Source organism: Microcebus murinus, chromosome 4, assembly GCF_040939455.1.
Source record: "Microcebus murinus isolate Inina chromosome 4, M.murinus_Inina_mat1.0, whole genome shotgun sequence".
Classification (NCBI taxonomy): domain Eukaryota; kingdom Metazoa; phylum Chordata; class Mammalia; order Primates; family Cheirogaleidae; genus Microcebus; species Microcebus murinus.
The window spans coordinates 35,138,276-35,160,168 of NC_134107.1; the positions used below are offsets into that span (position 1 = coordinate 35,138,276).

A 21,893-nucleotide genomic window follows, 5' to 3' on the forward strand; every position below is an offset into this window, starting at 1 on the left:
GTGAAGTGCTTCTTCTGCATGATTTTAGCTGAAGGATGCTCTGCATTTCCTCGATTTCTATGGAGACTCCAGAGCTGGTTTTGCTTCTGCTGACACCTCATCTAGCACCTTCTTTACCTCCTAGGGTCTTTGCCTCTGTCTGTAGCCTGGCATTACCCCTGGGTCCAGGAAGCCTTTGAGAGACTGGAGAATCATCCTGACAGACTTTGAGCAGCAATGGCTGTACATACTTCAAGCCACATCTTAACATGGGTCAAGCCGTCTCTAGAAGGCAAGTGCTAAGACTAAAGGCATATTTGCATTTTATTTAAATTTAATGGACTCAGCTTTGGCGAATTTCCATGGCAAAAAAACATATTTCATTTTCTAGGCACAACTGCTGGCTGTCAGACACTGGCTGCCTTTGAATCTTGCAGCATCATCACCAGCTACATCCCAGACATAATTTCCAAATCTCAACACCTACTCCAAAATATAGGTGTCTGGCAGACCCCATTCATTGTTTTCTGACTTGGGTTTGAGAGTGCTAGGCTGTTTATCTCTGGAGAGCAATGTTGAATCCCCGAGAAGAGAGAGCATGGGGTGTGCTGATTTAAAAACAGAAAATGCAAAGTTGGACTGAAAATATCCTTAGTCTTCCAAGCAATCTGCTTAAGGGTTCCAAACTTACCTTAATTTGGTGAGAAAAGAAGCTGCCCTATTTTTTCTTTCTTCTTCTTCTACAACTGGAACCAGCCATTTCCAAAAACTACCGCCATGGAGGTTGCAATGGTGAGTGCCGAAAGCTCAGGGTGCAACAGTCACATGCCTTACGGTTACGCAGCCCAGGCCCGGGCCCGGGAGCGGGAGAGGCTGGCTCACTCACGGGCAGCCGCGGCAGCTGCTGTCGCGGCGGCCACAGCCGCTGTGGAAGGCAGCGGGGGTTCTGGAGGGGGCTCCCACCACCACCACCACTCCCACGACCCTCAGAGCAGCCGGGGCAGTCGGAGGAGGAGGCGACAGCGGCCCGAGAGGAAGAAATCCCACCACCGGCAGAGCAGCTTCCCTCACTGCTCTGACCTGATGCCCAGCGGCTCTGAGGAGAAGATCCTGAGGGAGCTGAGTGAGGAAGAGGAGGATGAGGAGGAGGAGGAGGAGGAGGAAGAGGAGGGGAGGTTCTACTACAGCGAAGATGACCATGGTGATGAATGTTCCTACACAGACCTGCTGCCTCAGGATGATGGGGGTGGCGGTGGCTACAGTTCCGTCCGCTACAGTGACTGCTGCGAGCGTGTGGTTATAAACGTGTCAGGCCTACGCTTTGAGACCCAGATGAAAACTCTGGCCCAGTTTCCAGAGACTCTGTTGGGCGACCCTGAGAAGAGGACTCAGTACTTTGACCCTTTGCGCAACGAGTATTTTTTTGACAGGAACCGGCCCAGCTTTGATGCCATCTTGTATTATTACCAGTCGGGAGGCCGCCTGAAGAGGCCTGTCAACGTCCCCTTTGACATCTTCACCGAGGAGGTGAAGTTCTATCAGCTGGGGGAGGAGGCCCTGCTCAAGTTTCGGGAGGATGAGGGCTTTGTGAGAGAGGAGGAGGACAGGGCCCTGCCAGAGAATGAATTTAAAAAGCAGATTTGGCTTCTCTTTGAGTACCCGGAGAGCTCCAGTCCTGCAAGGGGCATAGCCATCGTGTCCGTCCTGGTCATCTTAATCTCCATTGTCATCTTTTGCCTGGAAACCTTGCCTGAGTTTAGGGACGACAGGGATCTCATCATGGCACTGAGTGCCGGCGGGCACAGTGGGTTGTTGAATGACACCTCAGCACCCCACCCGGAGAACTCAGGGCACACGATATTCAACGACCCCTTCTTCATTGTGGAGACAGTGTGTATTGTATGGTTTTCCTTTGAGTTTGTAGTTCGCTGCTTTGCGTGTCCCAGCCAAGCGCTCTTCTTCAAAAACATCATGAACATCATTGACATTGTCTCCATTTTGCCTTACTTCATCACGCTGGGCACCGACCTGGCCCAGCAGCAGGGGGGTGGCAGTGGCCAGCAGCAGCAGGCCATGTCCTTTGCCATCCTCAGGATCATTCGACTGGTCCGAGTGTTCCGGATCTTCAAACTCTCCAGGCACTCCAAGGGCCTTCAGATCCTGGGCCACACCCTCAGAGCCAGCATGCGGGAACTGGGCCTCCTAATCTTCTTCCTCTTCATCGGGGTCATCCTCTTTTCCAGCGCTGTGTATTTCGCAGAGGCGGATGAACCTACTACCCATTTCCAAAGCATCCCAGATGCATTTTGGTGGGCTGTGGTGACCATGACAACTGTGGGCTATGGGGACATGAAGCCCATCACTGTGGGGGGCAAGATCGTGGGGTCCCTGTGTGCCATTGCGGGTGTCTTAACCATTGCTTTGCCAGTGCCAGTGATTGTCTCTAACTTTAACTATTTCTACCACAGAGAGACTGAAAATGAGGAACAGACACAGCTGACACAGAATGCAGTCAGTTGCCCATACCTCCCTTCTAATTTGCTCAAGAAGTTTCGGAGCTCCACTTCTTCTTCCCTGGGGGACAAGTCAGAGTATCTAGAGATGGAAGAAGGAGTTAAGGAATCTCTATGTGCAAAGGAGGAAAAGTGTCAGGGAAAGGGGGATGACAGTGAGACAGATAAAAACAACTGTTCCAACGCAAAGGCTGTGGAGACTGATGTGTGAATTGCTTTCTCCACCATTTCTGCCACTGCACCCCCCAAGCATCTCCAAATATATTTATGCATAGAGAGTGCAGTTATGAAAATGAAATATGCAAATGAGTCCAATGCATACAGTAGTACGCCACTTAATGGTTATACATGGCATAATTGTTACTAAACTTGTATTACATATCAAATAAATGATACATCTTGGAGAAGAGGGAGGCTTATATAGGAGCAAATCTATCTTTATATTTTTTATTAGAATGCAAGAATTTTGCACATTGACTGGAAAAGATATTAACAGTAATGATGGTTCCACGGAGAGAATGTGTGTGTGTGTGTGTGTGTGTGTGTGTGTGTAAGTGTAAGTAAATTGTCAACGTTGTTAGTAATTGTGCAGTGATGGGAAAAGTTGGCATTTTTAAGTATTTACTATGTAAGAACTAATGAATTTGAGCAGTCATTTATCAGTGCTTTAATAGCATCTCATATGTCTTTGGATTCTGTAGTTGTTTTTTAAAAATTGTAAGAATTACTGTGTAGAAAAAAACAAAGTAAATTATTTAATAGAATATAGGTCACAATTTTATCTTGGATTTAATTAAAGTTTATTTTTAACTGGAAATTAACTTTTAAAAAGGCTGCAAGGCTTTAGAAATTGATTATATTTTATTATTAATTTTGGGAAGATTTGACAGCAAATGTCTAACATTATAGAAGAAATGAAGTCAGAGAAAATGTAACAAATGTTATTCGCAGGTAATGGGACTGGATTTTTTTTTCCTTTGCACTACTTTATATGCTGGAGATTGAAAGAGACTTCATACTGTGAATGTTTACTAATGTAACAGTTCAATGACAATCATTGGAAGAATGATTTTTTTAGTCTTATTTTATTGTTTTCTTCTTTTCATTGTGTGAGACTAATGGCCACACAGATAACAGCACATGATTCTTTCTTCTTTTAAAATCTAAATAACTGATCTACAAAGGGACTATGAAGTCAAATTTAGCACCTGAATCTTTTGAAATTGGTCTGTTAAAATGATGCTTTTGAAACCCTACTATTTTAAATATTCTTCTGCCTTTTAACTCCAGAATAATTTAACCAAAGTTAATGCATGCACTGAAAGATTTTGAAGACATAAGATACCCAGCAGCTACAGTGATTATGGCTTAAGGTTTTTCTATTAAATGTACAACATAAATCATGCTAGATTTATTAAGTTTTTTTTTGTGCAGCTACATAAGAACAGAATATGGGGATTCACCTCAGATTTTAGCAATCTATTTGCTAAATGGATATAAGGAAGAATTGTGTCAAAACATTTGGTTTCAATATCACTATCATTATCATCTTTATTAAAAGAATTTGACACATAATTGCATTTAACTTATGGCAAGATGTTCTAGAATGTGAGGTAACAACTAATGATTGGCCTTGCACTGTTAATTCGTAATGAGATACAGGTTAGAAAACTCAGAATACATAAGAGGACTTATTCTCCAATGTTTTAACTTCTGTTCTTTATAAAATGATTGTCCTGAGCTCTAGAAAAAATATGCATAGACTATTACTGCACATAATGAACTCTGACAACTATGAACCAAAAACAAACAAACAAACAAACAAAATGACCTAAAATAGCCTTTCTCAAGTTTTCCTGTTTTTCGTTTTAACCTAGACCATCATTTGGTAATTATATATAAATCTTACCTCTCCTTTAATGTTATTTGAAATTCAAAGTAAATCCAACATTAGGGTAAAAGTAAAGCTATACCCTTATTTCCACCCTTTTCCCACGACTTGTAGAGAAACACTTTTTTAGAACAGTATTTGTAGAACAAAAAGCAGCAAGTGGAGGCTTTTTTTTTTTTTAATATGAGGACCAAAGACCAAAGATCAATAGTGGACAATAGAGAGTGACAAAACAAGAAAATACCATCTTATAATAAGACTTAAAAGATGGCATTTTAACATATTTTGGATTTGGGGCAAAAATATAATAAGCATTAGACTGGGTGTAAGGCTATTTGGGCTTGTCACCATTCATTTGGAAAAGTCACTTAACACTTCTGCGTCCACATTTCTTGATTAATAAAAATGAGTGTGCAGAAAGCATGTTACTTTACAGGGTCATGGAAAACAAATGAGAACATGCAAAAACTCTGATATGTTGGGTTCCATAGAAATGCCTGATATTATGTCTAAATTGTTTAATCTCTTTCTGAGTAAAAAGGATATTAAGAACCCATGAGCATATATCTACTTTAGTAAGATATTATAAAAATCATGGGTAATGTCTTTAACCTTGAGGTCTTTACAAAAAGTTGATGTGCAAACACAGGATTGTCTATCAGTAGATCTAGGCATGTCATGGAATAAAAACTTGACTCTGAACAAGATTTCATGTATCTTATGATATAGCCAACTGGGTAAGATTATGTTTTAATATAATTTAAGGGCTATCTAGCATAGGGTGTTTATTGAACTTTCCATAATAGCAATAGCAATGATTTGGCTATGTTTGAAAACGAAACTGTACTGTATTTCATTATTTATATGATATTACTTTTTTTTAAATCTGAAAAGTTATATATAAAATTAAATTGATGATATATATTCATAATTCTGAGAATTCAGGAAATATAGTCATTTGGGGATCCTAGGGCTTGCCTTTATTCCACATGGGTTTTTTAGGATAAGAAGGTCAAGTGACAATCATGATTTTTCAAAGCAAGTATTAGCAGATTATCTCTAAACACATGGTTTTTTTCCCCTTCAAGATGTATTTATTTTAGGGTGTCTGGATCATGATCCTACACTGAGAAGGAAGCTTTTAAGCCCTCAAGACTTGTATAGGGACACTTCTGTGTGGAACACTTCTCTTATAGAGAACTTGTGAAGGTAGGACAACCAGTGCATCTGTGGATTTATAGCACTTTTCCAAGTCAAAGCTAGGCAAAGTGCTTTAGAACCATTTGTGAAAATTTTATACAGAGGAATATGCTTCCAGGAGCTATTTGTAACTAATTTAGGAAACTGTATCTTCTTAGAGACCACCATACATACTTGGTTGGAAGATAAAAGAGAAGTGACACCCTTTAGAGATCTGAATTAGGGGGATCTGGGATCCTTTTGTTGCTTTTCAGATGATAATACATGTTAACAAAAGCACATTATTTGAGGGTCATCCTAATCAGAGTCTTTTCAAAGGTGGATGCATTGTTCTGTCTTGCAAATGCTTGAAAAGGAAACAGTTATGCATAACACTTATGGGGAAAAGAGGACAAATAAATATATATTTTTAATTTCTGTGAAAGGGAGCTGGTGGGTGCTAGAGAAATGGCAGCTGGCCGAGGGAGTCAAGAGCGCTGGCTTGTGAAATGGTGGGCAAATCATTTCATCTCCTTGAATATCAGCGTTTTGATTTTTTTTTTTTTTTTTAGTGTAAAACCAGAATATTGGGCTACTTATCATCTGGCCCCTTTCAGTACCAAAATTCTGCTGTGGAGTTGAAGGAAGCATTAGACTAGCTTGGTATGTCCTAAGTACCCCTCAAGTTGTACTAGCCTTAATTTTTGTATTTAAGTACGAGAGCAAAATAGTATAAAAATCTCACTGTCAGGTTAACTGTAGAACCAAGAGTTTGAGTTATTTAGAATGTAAACTAAGCAGAATGAATAGGATGTATTTTGAAGCTGTTTATTCTAATGACTTATAAAGGGAAAGGATTCATTTAGTGAAAACTCCTCAGTTCCCAGTTGAATACACGTGGTGAAAGTTGGTAAGTATACATTTTGATGTCTTACTTTGTTATTGTGCAGTCTTCTTGGTAAACAGTATTTCAGCCTATCCTGGGGCACTTATTTTATGCTTAAGACGCTTGTAGCATTTCACAAGTGCTACTGCTTTCCTTGTCATATTTGTTTTAAACAGGATCAGTGAAGCTTTGTGAAAATCTTTTCATTCAGCACGTGTTGAAATAGAACCCATGATATGAATAACAAATACCTAAGGAAAATACTCTGGACTAAGATATATATTTTCCCATTTTTAAAAAGTCAGCATTAACCAATGAAAAATCATTTTTAAGTGCATTGGAATCACAAACAGTAGCACCTCTACCTTGAAACCGAAATGGCGTTCTCCACTGTTGTCAATTTCCAGGATTTTGATGCATCTTTAGCACTAGTACTAGGTAAAGTGGGAAATACACCTAGATTCAGTTTACATTTTTAAGTGAACCTGTGATGATGTGCTCATGTGCAGGAAGCAGAGTGTAATATCCCTCTTTATGTGTGTGTGTGTGTGTTTTTTAATTGATACAGTTTAGAATGATTACGGGGTGTCATTCAGTGACAAAAGGGCCTGTTCCAGGAAATCTTCTTGACCCAAAAGTCATTCTGAATTCTGCAAGGGACATTTGATGTGGACAAAAGGTACCTCTTGGTTTTCCTGCCTGAAAAGGAACTTGACTGTGAGCACAGGTTCCTTCCAGACTGATGTAGCCACTGCATGTTAGAAGGCAATCCTACATTCTAGTATGGAAATCAGTATTCCTTTCTGAAAGAAGGTTGATGGAGTATAGTTTGTGTTCAGGATTGAAGGAAGCAGAGCTATTTTTGCAGTAAATGGGAATATGTACTTCTGAAAAGTAAATTAAGATTAGGACTGTGCTATGAGTTTTATTTCTGGCTTGGTTTTGTTTCCATAGCAGTCCCAATTTCTCACAGTATATTCTTCGTAAAAGTATGCTAATACGTATCAGACCATATGGCCCAATTTGAGGTTTAGAAAATATGGTCACCTTATTTATGGGTGAATATATTAATCCCAGGGAATGAGTTGATTGCTCTGAAAAATGTGGCACATATTTAATGAGCTGTGGCTCTAAGTGAGACCAAAGCATCCCCCTTTTAGGCCTGTGGGACCAGAATAGATGTCTAAGGCAAATAGTGTGCTAAATATGGAGTCTTGCTGTCATCTTAGAAAGCATATTCCCAGATTCACTGTGGTGTTGTTGACCTAATGTTACATTTTTGATCCACTTGTTGTCATTGGTGTCCTGGAAGGTGAATTTGTATTCAGAGTACCAGGAGCTAAATTATTTTGGTAGTTGATCCACAGATAGTCAACTCTTGCTTCCTGATCTGCAAATGATCTGTTTTGCAGATTATCTGTGGCTTGTTTTGCATCTGAGTTTGGCTTTACTCAGACTCAGAACCCCATTTTTTCCTGGGGTTCAATAGCCAGTCCAGAAAAGGCAAAATCATGAAAAGAGAAAACAATACAGTGCAAATAAACAATAAAAACACCAGAACCAGAAAACCAAGAAAAACCTAACTGAGAAGCCAAGTGTATGGTTCAATCTGTCACATACATTAGAACTAAATATGAAGGATGTGTTGGTAGCCATTTTCATGGCTCCTCACTGTTAGCAGAGGTAACCGGGAGGTGACTATTGTGAGGGATGACATAAAACAGAAATAAGCTATTCAACAAATACACAACATTTTCTGTGAAAATGATAGAAATGCTGACTCATCTTAGCAGGGGTATTAATAGTAATTATTAAGAATAACTAGTAAATATGGAAAACATGATGTTTTTTTCCCAGTTATTGGTAGTATGTGGAAATGTACTTGGATTGTTTTCTCACGATTCTGTAGGCCAACGGCTGTTTTTAAAGCTGAAAAGCATGAAGGGATTTTTATCTACAACTTCTTAAGTTATTGGCTATTGAGGAGCCAGTCACCTCTTACATTAGTCAAAGCATTTAAATAAATAGTCCCTGTGGATATCAACTAAAGCTTTGCCAGTTCTGAGCCAAAGAATTATATTTGTTTCAAAATAATTATATTAATATGTAATATATTCATATATTTACATATATTATATATTTTATGTTATGCCTTTATTTTGGCAGCAAAACGAATGGTCTGAGGTATTGAAAGAGACTTCTTGAAGTGAAGTGAAAATGTATAATTCTCATTAGTAGGCAAATGCATGTGTTTGGAGAAATGATAAGACTTGAGGATTAAAAAGCCTTTCTTTACACTTTAGTATGGATTTTGTGCCTTATAATCACAATATTACTATGGCTAAGCTCTGAGACAGTCCATGTAGTAAGGGTATATATTTATAGTTTCATTCCCAGTAGAAGGAATTAATATTTATGTTTTATGGAACATTGTAATGTGTTTATTTTATTTTTAATGTACAATACTTCCATTACATAAAGGATGCATATAGCATGGAAAGTAGACTATATGGTATGCAGCTTTACTTTGTGCTCTCTAGAAATAGACTTACCAAAAGCCATTATTTTTCTGTATTTTTGTTGTAGGTGTTGTTTGATGTGACTTCCTTAATTCTCTCAGGTTCAATTACAGCATTAAAAAGTTTCAGGTTATTGTTTTTGGTGAATGTTCCAATATCTCTTTTAGCCTCTGAGGGCATTAACATAAAAAAAAAAACAATTACATAGTTGGAAAATACCATCTTTTTTGGAGAACAGGGCATTATTATCTGAACTCTCTCCATGATAGTAGTCACATTAGTTAACATGGAAGGTGCATTAAGTTCTATTTATAAACATAATACACTTGTACCTGAATGGAATGATGATTTTTCCCAAAGAACACTAATGGTGTTGATAGCACCTGAGTGAGTCTTTTTTTCTCCTCTCAATTGGTAGGGATCATAATCCAAATGAGGCTTTCATTTGCTATGAGGCAGAATAGGAAATAATTAATGAAGGTCCCACTGGACTGAAATCTATCGAGAAGGGATGGAATCTCTAGGGAATATATTAGGATTTTTATTTATTTATTTCCTTGCCATTCCTAGATGGTGTGCTTGTTGGCATTCCTGTTGGGGCAAGATTTTAATTTTAGGATGATTTACCTACTATTAAAATGACTTTTGATTAAAAAATAAGGAATTATAAGTGTTGTACTATTTTATTAGGAGTGTCTCAAGTTAAATATTTTAAGAAATTAATATGAGAGTTGAAGATTACAATATTTATTTGGAGAAAGATTTATCCAATAAATAATGATTCATTTATTCACATTTATTGAGAGGATAATGGAATCTCTATTTTTCTTTCTTATGAATTTTCTACATTTATATTTAAACTGGTGGATTTCATATAAATATTACATCTTCTAGTAAACCAAGTGAAGGGCTTGGGTACAAACTGGTTAGAGGATTACAAGATGGTTTGATAGTCTTTTTTGCAACATTTGCTTTTGATCAATTTAAAAGCTGATTTCAGTATGTGTGATTTACAACATAGAGAGATCCCTGTATAGCATATTAGAATCTGAATGATAAAGTAAGAATGTTAGGAATAGGTTTTCCTTCTGAGTTCTTAGAAGTGTTCTCAGAGCTTTTGACCCACATCCTCCAGATCTGATCCAGCCAATGGGAAGTTAGCAAACTGCTTTTTTTCTTGGAGTAGCAACAACATACAACAGGATCAGAGCCAACTGGGACTAGTAGGAGTAGAAGGGAGGTAGGCAAGGGGCAAAGAGTTATGCCCAAATGAAGCTACTAATTTGATAGTAAATGTAGCTAGATCAGCTTCATTTGATAATGCTATTAATTTTTGTTAACCCAGAGACTGCAGGCGAGTAAATTGATCTCTTAGAGTTGACATATGTGTATATATTTCCCAATATGCTGATTCCCTTTGTCTTTAGTCTTCGAGGGCATTCATGCATAAACCATAAAACTGCTACTGAGAATTAAAGCTGTATATCTCATAAGGATAAAACTCACCTTCTCCTTTAGTGTAAGGGACTCTTTCACATCTTTAGGAGATTACCACTTGGGTACTTTTCTATTTTAAAGGGTGAGAATTCTCCCCCTTATTCTAATGTAGAATGTCATCGTGGTAGTGCATTAAAACTGAGACAGAATTATGCAACCAGTAGAAGCCCTGGGAATGAATGTCACTAACACAGAGCTGAATGATGTGTTTATGTTGGTTATTGCTGGTGTGCAACTCTTAGAGGAATGGAGAAATCATAAAATTTGTGCAACCTCATTAAAACTCTGCCATCATATGCTCCTTGCTGATTTAGCTGCTGCAGCTTTTCATCCACTGAGGGAAGAAGTGTCATTTCACTACTAGAATCCACATACTTCACAGGTTTCAAGACAGTGTGAGAAACAGTGGAGACAGAAAGGGTTAGATTAGATAGATAAGGATGAAGCAAGATACAGTATTTTAAGGTGTGAATCATCTTGTGACACTAGACTATTTTTACTCACTCAAGGGACTGAGTAGAATCTTTGGATAGGAGAGGTTCTGTTCAGGAATTACCGTTTTGTTTTTGTATGTCCACGGTATCCCTGTTAGCGATCAGTCTAGTCTAGCAGGGGGTAAATCCTGCAGGCACTACTAAAACAAGCTGAAAATTATATGCTGGAAGCATTTTTTCCCTCTCATTTCAGTTATAAAAAACTGTAGTTGTGTTACGAGCTTTGCAAGAGAGATGAGAAAAGTCTCGTGACTTTTAAAATTTGTGTTGCATCCCTGAAAGGATTTGGGAAGGAAATTTAAACTAGAAGAGTTTAATAGAAGTTCAGACCAAATATAAACTAAGTTCAAAGTAAAATACCCATTGATCTCATTAGTTCCTCTTTCCAGTATTTCCCCCTCCTCCCCAGTTATTAAGGTTTTTATTTAACTGTAGAAATAGACATATAAAATGCTTGGCTTTGCTACTTTCCCTCCACCCCACCTCATCCTACTCACTTTTGCTTTGACAAAAGCCCAGATTAGGGAGGTTTCTGCAGTCCTCTGTTTGCAGATTTCTCAGGGAGAGAGCTTTTCTCATGTGATTCAGGTAGATTTCTTCCCATTTTTATAAATCAGGTCATGCCAGTGCATATCCAGAAAGCTTCCACAATCACCTGCAATGAAAGTCTGTTATGTTCTGTTATTATGCTATTTTTTGCCTATTACTGAACAGCTGGGATTTTAGAAACAGCTGGATGATTAGTTGTGTTTTTTTCCATTTTTCACCCAGATGCTTTTTTACTGTGTAGAAACAATTCCAGTGTGGAATGACCTGGGAGTATAATAGCAAAAATCTGCTCTGATGCAACTGTTGTTATTAGGAATTGAATCAAGAAAATTAAGGGCAGTTTTGACTCTTGTTGGCTTTACAAACATGCTGTTTGATACAACATCCTTATTTCTGTTCCTAGGCAAAGTGGTCGATTTACCAACTTTTAAAATGCCTCTTCCATTAATCCTTAGGCTACCGAAGCTATGCTTTGGCTGTTACATTTATTTGCTTAAGGGGAAATGTCTACACACAATGAGATATCACCTGAGTTTTCCATTCACTGCTGGCAAGAGGAGCTGACAGAGGCAGGCAAGCTACAGTCCTCTCACTCACCAGAGTCTATTTTTAGGTTGGTCCCTTTGTGACTGACATCATCCCTGACTGGAGGGGTTGAAATTCAGAGATGATGAAATGTTTTATTATTGTGATTTGCAGATTTATAAAACTGTATGATATTGTGAAAGTGACACATTTAATTCAGGTGCTGTTTGTTGATTTCTTACCCAGGGCTAAAATTAGAATTAAAAAGGGTGCACAGACTTCTTTTTTTTTTTTTTTTTCCACCAATTATTCTTTCAACAGATGTGTGTTAAACTTATGCTAAGTGGCTGGGCTATGCCGTATACCCTATCTCTAAATATACTAACATTTCAGAGGATCACAGTCCATGTAGAAGGATTTTTGAGATATGGAAAGATTCATTTTTCTAAATGGCAGGATTTTTGTTTATTGTTACTATTGCTTTTTTCCCCCTCAGAATCTATATGTGTGGCTAGGTTTAGTTTCTCCTTGGAGAGTGAATTTGCCAGGCTCTCATGCTTTAATAATACTTTTAATAAATTCTATCTTGTTTCTGTGATTTGTTTTCTGTAATAGCTTCTGCATATACTGCATAATAAATGGGTCCGAATCTAACTTGCCAATTTTTTTTTATGATTCTTGCATGAGCAAGAACAATAGTAGTGTTTTCAAATAGCAGAGGTGATTATAGAAATAGTATTTAGTCCTTTTAATCCACAGAATTTATATTTCTTATATTCAATAGCCTATAATTAAATTGAATCAGACAAAGAGAAGCAAATTTAACTGAAATATTAAATATCTATGAAGCAGCAAACAATAATCATTTTTTTAAATTGCAAAGTAGTTTTCTAGGACCATGGTTATTCTTTCCCAACAAAAACATTTTTTTAAAATACCCATCTATATTTTCCTGTTTGGGAAAGGTGTGAGTGCCATTGATAGTGCTTTTACACATTCTAGCTTGAATAAAGAACTGCCTGAATTTCTTTCTTGGATAAATGTAACAACAAAAAAAAAAAGGTGGTTCTTTTTGTGGATATTTCTACCTAGGCAAGCCAAATGGAACTGCATCAACTACATGGGTACGTCAGAGGAATTGAGGCAAACTTTAGAGATTTTTCTAAAGTGTCTTCTGTCTGTACTGATCCGATTCAACAGATGTTTGCTCAGGTTTCCATTTGCTTTTAAGACGAAGTCTGATACCTATGTCTTGGAGTTAAGGCTTTAACATTTGCAGTGCAGTTGTAATAACATTTTCAGCTCTCTCCAACTAGCTTTAATTTCTTAAGAACAACTCAGACTTCCCCTATGAAATATATCTTAAGATCTACCTTGTTTGTTTCCTGAGTGTTTCAGAATTTACATTAGAGTCCCTGGCTTTTAGTCTTCATTCAAGCCAAACCACCATTATCTTTAATTGAAGCTGCGCCTAGTGGAAGCCAAAAACATTGGTGGAGTCAGTGAAAAAAAACAAAATAAATAAATAAATAAATAAAAAAAGCCAAGTTGCTTGTCTGGTATTATGAAGTCTTTGATTCAATTCTGCTTCATTAAAGCCATAAAAAAAACACATCTGGATTCTCTTTAAATTTGGGCATTTTTCAATTGCTATCTATTCTGTCAGGGAAATATTTTTAATTGTAAAACCATTATCTTGTGGGATTTCTGGTTTTTACTTTAGCAAAGTGCAACTATTCCTTGTGCCTTAGAAATATGACATTCTGCAGATTAAAATGCAAATGAAATCATGCTTTATCTGATTTCTTAATTTTTCCTTCACAATTTTCCATGAAAGTATTTGCAAACTTGAAAAGGTATGTTAGCCTTTATCAGCTGATGCATAGTTAATATTTGAAGATTTTTAGACAAATAACTGAGTGGCTTATTATTACTGTATGAAGGAGGAAAAGACTTACAATTTTTTTTACACATTGGAAATCGAAGATGGAAGGGCATATATTTATTTACCATTTCTTAAAGAGACTAAAAGTAATGGATATCAAAATGTTCTGTGTGGTTCATTCAGAAGTCCTTTAATGGAAGGGTACAAAGCCTCCCAATAGGAGGAATAAATCTGATGAGTTTTTTTTTTTTTTTTTGAGATCAATTGCACAGCATGGTGAATGTAGTGAATAATTGAGTACTGTACATTTTAGTATGCCTAAGAGAGTAAATTGCAAATATTCTCATCACAAAAATGTTAACTATTTGAGGTGATAGATAGGTTAATTAGCTTGATTTAATTATTCCACATTGTATTAAAGAGATATAATACTACATTATACCTCATAAATATATACAACTCTAATTTGTCAATATATAATTAAAAAGCAGAATTTTCTACACATAAACAGAAACTGTAACTTAGAAATATGATATTACATTAAGTAGATTATATTTCTGAGATTTTAAATAAATTTATATCATATAAAGTTACCCCTTTTTAGGCCCTATTCTTTTTCTTTTTTTTTTTTTTTTGTAGCATACTAAATAGCCTAAGAGGCTATATGTGAATGTCATCAGAATGAAGTTTGACACTTTGAAAGTCTGTCTCCCTAGTAGATCAGTTATGTTTTCAGAAGAAAATAACACTTTATGTATATATTTAATTATATATATTACCCTAATTAACTTTTATTGTAGATTTTGATCTTATAATCTGGCTCTAGTTTTACTTTTTCTGTAGTCAAATGTATGGTTTGCATGGCACTAAATAATCATTAATTAATTACTTCTTTTAGAAGTATTATACTTTATATTAAAAGGAGGAACTACTAATTTAATTTGTATGGATTGACTCTGAGAGAAATTAAAAACATAAAATAACATCCTCTTTTCACTATTTAGAGCAATTTCTTAGTAATCACATTTTTCTACTTTCTAAACATTTAAAACACATTATTTCACTAAGTATTTATTATAGTCTGGTCATACTATATATCAAAATCTAACCATTTGCCTTGGAGAAGTAAACCTCTTGGCCTCCATAGAATAGTATTAAAAGCATCTTATAATAAAACTTTCATCAGAAAGATGGTTCCATGGCAGGTATTCAAGGACAGTATTATAGGCAGCCCCAGGGTATTTAATGAAAAGTATAGACAACTTAAGTGATTCCATTTTATATAAAAAAAAAATCTAGGTTCTTAGCAAGTTGAATGTTGCCTTAGCTCCAATCTTTTAAATCACATTAGTTGCCAGCCATTAATTACTGGTAAATTGTCAAATGAAAAATTGGGGATGAGGTATAGCAGTATAGAGGGTTTTACTATTGAATAAAATATTTTTATTTTTATTTCGACACCATTGCTACCCTTACAAGCAAGTCCTCATTATAGGTAGTTCTTGGTTTTCTAATTAACAGATAGCAAGAACAAGAAGTTCAAAGCTAGAATAAGTAAAATTTGCCTTTGTGTATGTGTGCTAGTGACTATAATACAAATCTTATTTTTATCATTAGCCTGTTAATATCATCACATTTTAATAATTTGTTAATTTCCAGGGATGTCCAGGAGGTAAATACAGCTAGCTAAGAGCTGGCTGATGGGCAGATATGGTCATAGATCTTCCTACTGTCCATCACTGTATATTATGAACATATTTGTACTTAAAGTTTTTAAAATATTTTTTATTATTTCTCAGATTCTTAGAGAAAAGAGTGGTTAAGTTTTTCTAGTCTGTGTTTGAAATGGAGATCATGTGGCTACAGAGTGTTTGGGAGAAGCAGTTGTATGTTTTTGTAGTTTTGGCCACTTATAATTTTGTCCATGTTCAAATCAAGACATACAGTGCTTAACTGGATAAAGTGGTTAATGCATGCTTAACTGTGTGAAGTGTTTTAAAAGAGACTCGTATATGACTGAGACAAAGGTCTTCATTTGTATTCATGCTAGTGAAAGACAGGCTTCATCCTTAGCCTGGCTTAGGCTATTTAAGGACATTGGAGACCCAAGAGAGTGGGGTGTGCTCCATGCATTCCAGCAATTTGTAAGATGCCCTTTGAGCATTTGAATTGTGCCTTTATATTGATGGGGCTGACCAAATTATTTACTTAGTGTTTTTGTGGATGCTGTACAGTTGCTTTCATATTTTTTTTAAAAGAGCAGTATTGAAATATGTTTATGTGACAGTAATATAATATAACAAATATTAACATAATGATCACTTGTAACCATGATGACATGGGATCATAATGCAAAAGAGTAACAGTTCTTGTAATTAGGGCCAAGAAGTTATTTTAAATAATTTTTTTCTATAACTATTATATTATGTTTTCAATATGTAAAATAGAAAAAAAGTGGCAATAAAAGGTATTTTGTTGCCCTAATTATCTCCAACTCTTTTTTCCCTATGCATCTTGACCCTACATCATTATAATTGTAATATACTGTGGTCCCATTATCTGAAAAAGACACGTTCTGGGACCCTCAGGGAATGTCTAAAACTGCTTACAGTACTGAACCCTATATATATATATATATTTTTCCTATACATATGTATACCTAGTTTAATTTATAAATTAGGCACAATAAAATATTAACAACAAAATAATAAAATAGAACAATTATAACAATATACTGTAGTAAAAGTTATATGAATGTGATACCTCTCTTTCTCTTTCTCAATATCTTATTTTACTGTACTCATCTATTTTGGGACCTTGGTTGACTGTGGGAACTGAAAGAAACTGTGAAAAGCAAAGCCGAGGATAAGGGAGTGACTATCATATTTATAATCTGAGTTGTGTTTTTCTCTGAACATAACATCATTACCTTTTTCTTAATGTCACCACATAGCTTTTCATTTTTATTTTTTTGCCATGATTGTCTACACCATATTTTATCCAATCAATGTACATAGTTTTCTTGATCATTCCAGTATTTGAATATTTTCTATATTGCTTTACTTTTATTTATTATTGATAAAACTACAATGAATATCTTCATACACATAATATTTAAAACTCCTTTTTACTATTTTTCAGGCTGGCTTCCCAGAGGAAGCGGTTCATTTTTAAATAAAGGGATTTTAATTTTAAATGATATTGCATTATTTTATAATATAATGTAATATATTAATAATAAATTTAGTGGGGCAAGAAATAACTTTTGCAAATTATTTGCTGTTCTCTTTAGGTTAGCAAGCATTAATCATTCAAGTGTTATCAATAATGTAATCCTATATGTTGACCTCAGCTTTGCCTATTCACATAGCAAACTGTTTTAGATGATAAATGTTGCTTGAGGAGCGGATGACAAAGTGGTTCGGATTAGTTTCCTGCTCACCTATTGTAAGCAGACTCCTGTAGCTTTTCATTTGGCTCATAGTGATCAGGTTAATTATGTGTGTGTCTCTCTCTCTGTGTTAGCTGAAGGTCTTGCCTCTTAACTCTGCCATCACTCAAGTCCTTGATTTGTCCTTAAAACCACATAATGTCCTGAATAACCTATCTCCGTATGGCTTGTGAATAGCTTCAGAGTTATTTCACTAAGGGATATTTAATAACTGGACACAAGTTTTATCTCCAGTTCTGTTTCTTCTCTTCTTTCTTCTTTTTCCATTCCTTTTCTTCACATTTTAAAAATTAAATATCTAAATTTTCACTCACTTGATGTTTCAACACTGAGGGACAGATAATGACGGGGAAACCCTCTGCTCGCTTCTTTCTTCTCACCTACTTGGAACTGGAAGATCTCTTAGAAGAAGAGCTTAAAGCTGTTCAGATAAAGCATACCAGACTGCCTCCTAGTAAGAGAATTCAGCTGGATACACTACCTGGTTTTATAGAGGAAAAAAGTGTTATATTCTTTTTTGGAGTTGTCGCTGGAAAGAATACAGGTTATTCCTGGGAATAATAATTCCTGCTCTTGAAGAATATTCTCTGCCTGACTAGCTTCCTGGGTTCAACATTTTAATAAAAAAAAAGGCTGGCGCAAAAGAGCAGATAATCATATTTTTTCTTTCCCATCACAGTTATTATAAAAGCATATTTTTCACTCCTTTTATCCATAGCTTCTGAAAGGATTTCTGGAATCTTTTAAGAACTCTACTTATTCTACACTCTGAGTCTATAACTCTTTACTATGTTTTTTTTTTTTATCTGCTTATCTTTGGGATTGCTGGTTTGGGGGAATTGATCCAATTCAATTAAAGCTGTTTCCAATTATTCCTGGAGCCACCTCTTATGCCAGGGAGACATTGTAGAAATAAACAAGAGTTTTTTTTTTCTTTTAGATATTTGAATCAATTTATAATATTTTGTAGACAGCTTGCCATCTACATTTCTCCTAATTGTACTTTGCTTGTCGGAGAGAGTTCTTGGTATCTTAAACCATAACTATGGGGTTTTAGGGGGTCAGATATTTCAACGAAGAAGCAGTAAAGCCAGAAGCCAAATTTTAATTTTTAAAATAAATATGCAAACAAAGTGAGACAGTTAAGTTATGAATAAGGTTTTTTATTTTTCAATAAAAATTAGTTGTGTTTGGGGCTGATTTTTGTGCACTGGCATGGCTGTACTAGTTGCTAAATGTTAAAATGCATTTGCATTGATTAGTAGCAGCTGACGCTATGGAGCTTACCAAGCGGGCAATTTGGGCTGGGTTCAGCTGGGTGGTTCCTCTTCTGATATCACCAGAGCGCCTGCGTGTGGCTATAGTCAGCGGGGAGGTCTACTCCTGGCTCATTAGTGCCCAATGGCCTCAAACACAAATCTGGAAATTGACAGTGTGACCAAGCGTGTATCTCCAGCATCCAGCAGGATAGCCTGGGCTTCTTCACATGCAGGTGGGTTCCAAAAGCAGCAAGAGAGGGTAAACATGATGCAGGCACTTCTTAAGCCTCTGTTTACATCCTGTTTCTTAATGTTCCATTAGCCAAACAAGTTACATGGCCAATTCCAGATTCAAGGGGTTGAGTAATAGATTTTACTTTTTGATGAGAGAAGCTATGAAATACTTGTGGCCATTTTTTCAGTTTACAACAGCTTGTGGCCATATTTCTTCTGATGAAGAATATACCCCAAAACAACTATTTTAGAGATAGCTATTCCAAAACATGGAAAGAATGCATGGGAAAAAGATAAAATATTTTAATTCAGCCTGTTTTTCAAACTCTCTTCTGCCTTTATGAACCTTGGGACATTTATGGACTCTAGAGTATGTATTTATGAAGATAGTATTTTATAAAATGCATTTAAAAGTTAATTTTATTCATATTAGGTTTTTCTTTTCAAATTTCTTTCCTTCCTGAGCAAATTATAAGTTTCAAGAGATAAAGGATTCACTGAATTGTTATTGGCTAAATTATGGCTCCACTGGCTAGATATAGATGAGAATTTCACATTAAGCGGGATCACATCTTTTTGTTATATTTTCATGTGGCTGTTCATGATTTTACTAGTTGCTTAAAACTATTATTTGAAAAATGAAGTCTTTGCATTAATAAATCTCTACTACCTCTTTGTGCCTTGAATTTTGAGCCCAAAACATTGCTTTCTCTTGTGAATTTAAATCTTATCTCCTGTGGGATGTGATTAGGAAGTGCATGTGTAACTTTGGATCTATCTTTTTATATGTGGACCATGTGAATGTCATCAACCAGTAGATCAGTTCTAGTATGCTGACTATGAAACATCTGGTACTGCAATATCACACCCTGCAGGCCAATTGAAATGTGCTCAATTTGGCACCCATTAAGTGCAGTATCAATCTGGTAACACATTTTCAGGTGATTCTAGAGTATTCATGTTGGCTAATTGCTGACATCCATAATAATTATGTTAAACCTGATGCTTCTTTTGCCATGTTCATAATAGATGTGTTATACTCAGGGAAAAAGAAGCTGATTTTTTTTTTCTAATGTACCTGTGAAGAAATGACTTGAGAATTACTATGTTCTTTCCCCTTTCCGTGGTATAAAGATATCTTTCCAGATGTATCTTATCTATTAGCAAATTATTAAATAATTTTTCAGGAAGTTTAGAAAGTATACTTGGTGGAACAGATAAATCCATTTGATTAGAAAAGTTCTCATCACTACCTACAGTCATGTAATAATTGCTTAATTATCTCCATTGCTGTGGTTGTATCAACATGCATGTAATTGTTTCTTTTTCCCATGGCTCAAAAGTCTAAATTCTTTGTTCCTATCTATAAAGGATTTTGAATGCTTCCTTTGTTATGTTTAAATTTCATACCCAAGAATTGCCTTTTCATCCCAAATAGCTATTAGATGGCAAAGTCAGTGCTTTGGGTAACATCAGGGTTCATTGATAACTTACGGGCAACCCTTTTCTGTGGATACCTTCATCACTTAAATTTCTTGCAGAACCACTTCTTTATATACACAATGTAACAGAGTTCTTCTAGTGCTTTCCGAATATGTAGATTAATAATTAGAATAAATATGGTTTTCCAAACACTTATTTGCCAGAAAATACGCATATCCACTCCTTGGCCCAAGTGACTTCATTTAATGTTCCATTTTCAGGGATTCTTAGAGGAAGATCATTTTGTCAGTATAGATGAGTTTTCAACTTCTAGAATTTGTATAAATAGTATAGTTTGTATTTAATGAGAGAGAATAGTAACAGTTAAAAGTTACTTCATAAATTCATCTTCTGTTTTCTTCTTGAACATTTGTTTAGCTTTTAAAAAGGAACATGGCATATTTATGGGATATTTCTTGTGTGATATTTGCCCATTGATTTGGTTGCTAATATTAAAGCAAGAGAAAAAAATGTCCAGGAAAGAGCTGATGGGGATGAGAATTGAGGGATCTGATAAAGTCTGGAATATGATATATTTGTCAACAACAATTGGCCAGACTTAGACTTCTCTTCTGCATCCTTTACCATGTTGATGGGAACTTGAGATAAGTCCCTTCATGTCACTGTAAAGTGTGAATAATCACATTCCAAAAGCAAAAGGGGAGCAAGAAATTATTTTCTTGGAACACTTTATTGCTGATAGTGCGTTCATCTGCAGTGATTGTCCAGTTCATGAGGTTTTCTGTACATTGGTCTCCTCCCTTCTGACAGTGGGGATCAGTCACATTCAATCCTCTTGCTTCCTCAGTAGGTGTGAAGTAGCAGAAATGACAGGTGAAGCTCTGGGGAGACAGGCCCCATCATGCAAATGCAACTTATTAATCCTATTATGGTTATGACTTTTAAATGTCTGCTAATCTATCTTGGAAAATATATCCAGAATGAAACTCTATTTTTTATTTATGATTTTTTCTTCTAAAATTATCTTTATTGAAGTATAACAATAAACAATATCCATTTAAAGTATATAATTCAATGAACTTTGATAAATGTACACACCCATGAATCCACCACTTCTGACATACAGAATTCTGTCATATCTTAAGTTTCCTTTTCAGCCTGTTCCATCATCTGATGCGTGGCTCTAGCAACCAATGAAAATCTTCATTTTATCACTGTAGATGAGTTTGCATTTCTAGAATTTTGTATAAGTAGAATCATGCACTATGAACTCTCTTGTTCCTGGTTGCTTTCACTCAACATAATGCTTTCGATCTATCCATGTTGTTGTATCAGTTCGTTTCTTTTTATTGCTGAAAAGAAATGCATAGATATATTACCTTTGTTTATCCACTTACCTTCTGATGGATAATTAGTTTATTCTGTTTTAATTTTTTTTTTTTACTAAATCTTGTTCTTAGTACCACCTGCTAATTGTTTTATGCCCTAGAACCTAAATTTCATTTACATTTTGCCATTTACTGTATTACTGGGACATATAGTTTCTCTATACACTACAAGAAAACCAATCTATGAGTATGAGTTTATAA

The 21,893-nt window shown here is 35.8% G+C and overlaps 1 protein-coding gene across 1 annotated transcript in view; it reads left to right on the top strand.

The window, feature by feature from the left end:
• KCNA4 (potassium voltage-gated channel subfamily A member 4) overlaps window positions 1-21,893 on the top strand; it is a 42,577-nt gene that overhangs the window by 3,604 nt on the left and 17,080 nt on the right. Inside the window, exon 2 of the mRNA XM_012758154.3 lies at window positions 1-21,893. This exon is cut by the window's right edge and continues 17,080 nt beyond it. Coding sequence (XP_012613608.1) covers window positions 757-2,703 — 1,947 coding nt within the window. The 5' untranslated portion in view covers window positions 1-756 and the 3' untranslated portion in view covers window positions 2,704-21,893.